The 4760-nt window shown below is 34.5% G+C and overlaps 1 protein-coding gene across 2 annotated transcripts; it reads right to left on the bottom strand.

Annotated features, from left to right (window-relative positions):
- Positions 1-255: 255 nt before the first annotated feature.
- On the bottom strand, positions 256-4320 carry LOC131146910 (uncharacterized). 2 transcript variants are annotated; one of them, XM_058096754.1, is made up of 4 exons: positions 3996-4320; positions 2528-2600; positions 2162-2423; positions 256-402 (listed from the first exon to the last, which is right to left on the bottom strand). In XM_058096754.1, exons 1-3 carry the CDS (start codon positions 4180-4182, stop codon positions 2201-2203), a joined length of 483 nt encoding a protein of 160 aa, XP_057952737.1. In that variant the 5' UTR covers positions 4183-4320; the 3' UTR covers positions 256-402; positions 2162-2200. The 2 variants fall into 2 exon arrangements, with proteins under 2 accessions (XP_057952737.1, XP_057952738.1); XM_058096755.1 differs by lacking the exon at positions 256-402 and adding an exon at positions 975-1314.
- Between the last annotated feature and the right edge of the window lie 440 nt (positions 4321-4760).

Here is a 4760-nt window from a genome sequence, read left to right as displayed (position 1 = left end):
CTCAGTAAACTTAAAATTTCTTGATCATCCTATCTGATTGCTTAGTGAAACAAAATAAATGATCAACTTGAATTCCGTTCAAGAAATCGTACTATAGTGAATCTTTTTTCAAAATAAGACTGGATACTTTCCTAAGGTGGTGGAATGGGAATTCTAAAAAGTGTCCTAGAAAGGGCATAAATTCAAGTTTTCATTGAAGACTTTCTAAAAAGAAATTTGCAACCACAAAAAAAAAAAAAAAAAAAGTACGCATTGCAATCAGGGAAACTTTCTAGAAAATATGTACATATTGCATATGAGGTGCCCAAATTTGCATTACAGGTGCTTCTCTCATTCAAGATTATGGCATAGCTCCATTGGGAACCCAAAACGACCAAACTTAATGGAAGTATGATAGACTACCTGAAACATAATTACAAAAAAAGTGAAAAACACTACAGTAAGATATTGTTAAATGAAGAAGAAAGAGAAACAATATTCTCCAAAATAATATATACCCACAATTCAGAGAAAAGATCATAAAGATAAAAAGGAACTGTCTGATCTACCAAGGGTCAAAGGGAAATGAAACATCACAGAACTATATCACTAAATTGTTACGCAGACGACTTTAAATTATAAACCTGAAACAAATGTTCAAGTTCTTATTCTTTATTTATTTTTTTTATTTTCTTTCTCATTGCAAATACCATACTGAAAACAAAATATTGAACGACCACATTTGGAAACAAATTGGGTCCATTATATGATATCTTAAGTTGTAACCATTACTAACAGTATAGGGCATAGCTTTGCCACTGATTTCCTACGCAAATTAACATATTTCTCTCAAGCCACATTATAATAGCCCAATGCATTCAACTTCAGATAACCAGCATTTATCAGCAAATCAGAGGTTCTGAAGTCCTCTATCCATTTTGAATTCACTCCCTCAATTTACAATATGGTAATGTATAGCTCATCAATCGGGTTGGGTCCAATTATCAAGCCAACAGATACTAAAATTATTAGGGCACAACAATCAGGTCTGATTTTGAAATCTGATGCATACACTTTCAAAGAAACAATATATGTTGATTCCTGACATAGTAAATTACCAGTGAACTCATGCATGGATGCCATTGGGAATAAAAATCATGAATTAGAATGGATCTATAACTTTGCTCATTGGCTATTACAATCCATTGAAAGATCTTTTATTTCTCTCCTGCCAGCCACACCAACCAAAAGTTTTTCCTATGCCCTTGAAATTAAAGCAAGAAGCTGCTGCATAGTTATCAAGCCATCGCATCCATCAAATTGCGTCCAATGACCCTGTAAGAAATAATTTTTTTATTCTTGAGCTTTTAAAGATAGACGCATAACCCTTTCACAGTTTCACCCCCTCTAAAAAACAACTATTCTTTTAACCCTACGACAATTGGCATTACTTGAAACATACAATCAACATTCAATATCATCTATCATCCTCTCCATTTAGTGCAAGTTAGCACCAACCTTTGATCAAAACAATAGCCACTCAAATCCTCATCAACCCATAACATACTTGGCGCTACAATATCCGTAAATCAAACAAATTACAGTGGACTTCTGGCATTTTCAACGGCTAATATAAAGGGTTACACATGGTACAAAACAAAAACTATATCCATCTGAATCTCCTCTAATGTAGTTACACATTCACTTGGTAGACATTCACCATTCAATATGGCTCAACATTTAAAGAAGAGGTTAGCATTTCTGTAAGAAGGAATAATCTAAATTTTCATTAGCCAATACAATAGCATTCACACATTCAATGTCCACAAAATCAAAGTGCAAGTCAAAAGAAAACAAGAGGAACAAGCAATACTCGCAAGACACAAGCACCAAAACCTGCCAAAAGCATTTAAATATGCACTCACATAAAATATACTAAAAAATAAAGCTAAAAAATTAAAACAAACCACTAATTGAAAAAGCAAGCATCAAAATCTCGAATGCATTAAAACAACCCTTCATTGAAATAGTACCACCAACCAAATGAACGTTGCCCCCAATCTGAACCAATGATCATCAAAATCTTCACCAATCCATAGGAAATACCCATGAAACAAAGAAATTAACTGTTATAAGATTTAATAGCTGCATTAACTAAAGGGCAAGGGATGCGATTAATAACCTCTGTGCTCTCTGGCGTCTGCTGGTGCTCATCATAATGTCATTTCCCTGAAAATGCTACAAGGACACAGACTATCATCTCAATGAAGCTTGAATGGTTGAGAGGATTGATGGAATTCATTTGTGTGTACTTGGCAAGGCAGTTTTCGATGCCTCTCTGAATGGCCTTTTCTTTAGGTAACCGAAAAAGAGCATTGGCTTCACGTGCGCAGGAAGTTCCTTCACATTCATCCCCTTGATCTCTTTGTAGAAACTCCTCATTGCTATTGCAAAGTCATTGAGATGATGGTCAAATAACCCTAACCCTAGTTTTGTTTTGATCTCTGCTCAGATATATTGGTCTGAGCTAAAGTTTTTTAATCTCTACCTGGATGTGTTGTGCTGAAGCCATCTCAACTCTTTCTGCTGAGAGTACGCCATGTGGTTAATCATGAAAGAGACTGAGGAGAGGGATAGACAACTGTCACTGAGGAGAAGCTCACAGCAATCAATTGAGAGGTGATCGTGTGGGGGGCAGGGAGGAGCATCAGCCCCCACTGCTGCCATAGCAGCAAATGCTGCTTGTAGTGGCAGCAAATGCTGCTTGTATTGGCAGCAAATAAGGCTCGGAGCCCCAAGAATCCTATTTGAAAGCTCTCAATGTGTGTGTGTGAACGTGCCCGCACGCACAAGTGAGTCAGAGTGAGTTAGAGAGAGAGAGAGAGAGAGAGAGAGAGAACAGACCAGAATAGCAGAAGAAAAAAATGCTCATCAATCACAATTCAACGAAGCACGTATGCAGATGATAGTGAAAATGCCACATGCACCAACATCCATTTGAGAAGTCAAGTACATAAATAAAATCATTCCTAGGTGTCACCAAACAATCTTAAGGGTATCTCTAGCTGTGGAAAATAGTACTTATTTCTCAAATTTTGTTTCCCAAAGAATTATTAAAAAAAATGACAGTTGATCTTCAATTTTCCAAGATTTTTATTTAAAAGGTAGAAAATAGAGGTTTTGTATAGTTGTAGAAAACAGTTAAATTTTTTCATTTCGAGATCTCCAACACTCCAAATATTTACAAAAAGACACCTTATTTTCCAATTATTCAAAAAAATTATATAAGAATCAGAAATCTAGAAAATAATGAAAAGATGTTTTCATGTTTCCTATACAAATTTAGAAAATCGGAAAACGAGGTGGCATTTTTTAAATTAATTGAAAATTTTGAAATGGAAAAATAAATTATTTTCCACAAGTGTATAGACAAAGTTTCTATTATCTACCATTTTTAATATAAATGTTACACTAAAAAATAAGCTCCTTTCTACTAATTATTTGGAAAATTAAAAAATAGAAAATAACAATTGTTTTCCACAACTAAACTTTTAGGTGAACAGGTTCTTTAACAAACATTAAGATTTAAAATTTAGATGAGATCAAATACAACTTATTTGGCCGTTAAGATAATGTGAAAAGGAAAAGTGAGAAGTAGGGTTTCTTGTATTTTCTTGCACGCTTTCTCAGCAACAAAGGGTTTCTTCAAACATTAAATAGCAGAAACCAAAATGCTCTATAGCTACAGAGACAGAAATACTGGAATTCAAGACATGAAAGAAAAGTAGAAAAGGCGATGAAAATAAAGAAAAAGAAAAATGGGTTAATTAAAGGACAAAAAAACTTTGATTTCTCCACCCAACAAGCTTTCTTTCTGCAGTAAATAAATAAATCTCATAATCCTCCAATCCACACATCAATCCACAAAACAGAAAAAACTAAAGACCCAAACAGTGAATCAAATCCATAACCAAACCCAGCAGGGGCAGCTGCTGACAACCCAAGAAAGAACTCACCACAGACTCTATTGATTTCATTTCCAGCACGAAGAGAAAGGGAGAAACCCCTGGGATCAATAGGAATGGGTGGTGTGGGAAAGTTCTCCGCCTTCCACGACCGCTGGAAGATGCAAAAAATGGAACCTGCCTTCCCACCCAACCATTCCCATGGGCCTCCAGGAGGCCTATCTCCATTTCGGATCATCCGAACAGCCCCATAGGCTAGGCCGATCCTTGCCTCGGCGAAGGAGGAGGCAGGAGTGGTGGGTTTATACAGAGAACCAGTTGACTTATTAGAGGAAAGAAAAAGAGAACACGGGCGATCTGTTTCACCCTAGCTCTTCACGTGTGAGTTTGGTATGCACGTCTATAAAGATTTTTTTTTTTCCCCCTTAAATATGATACTCATTTTTATATTTATTTAAATAATAATTAATTTTCTATCTTTAAAAAAAATCCATAAAACAAGATATCTTTTTTTTTTCATAAATCAACGTATGGCTCGAGATTTTTTTTTTTTAACCTTTTAAAAGTTCTCAATTAACCGGAGAAGTTTAATTAATCTGTTTTTTTCGTGATTTATTTGACGATTTATCTCATTAAAAATATACAAAAAATTATATTTAGATATTTTTTACCCTATATGTGTTTTAAAGATATTATTTAACGAAATTGTTTATTCCAAATATTCCTTTTCTATACACCTTTACTAGTTCTAAGATTGTATTTACGTTCAAGTTTCATGCTAATTATATATTATTTCAATTTTTAATTGTTAATATT

The sequence above is a fragment of the Malania oleifera genome, chromosome 13 (assembly GCF_029873635.1).
Source record: "Malania oleifera isolate guangnan ecotype guangnan chromosome 13, ASM2987363v1, whole genome shotgun sequence".
Lineage (NCBI taxonomy): Eukaryota > Viridiplantae > Streptophyta > Magnoliopsida > Santalales > Ximeniaceae > Malania > Malania oleifera.
This window is presented reverse-complemented; position numbering and strand designations above follow the sequence as displayed.

Excerpts from the sequence above, each read along its gene's own strand:
- LOC131146910 (XM_058096754.1), bottom strand. The coding sequence starts at position 4,182 with ATGATCCGAAATGGAGATAGGCCTCCTGGAGGCCCATGGGAATGGTTG. Across the intron at positions 2,601-3,995 it reads TGAAATCAATAGAGTCTGTG|TCTCTTTCATGATTAACCAC; the intron begins GTGAGTTCTTTC and ends CCCTCTCCTCAG. Across the intron at positions 2,424-2,527 it reads CTTCAGCACAACACATCCAG|CAATGAGGAGTTTCTACAAA; the intron begins GTAGAGATTAAA and ends ACTTTGCAATAG.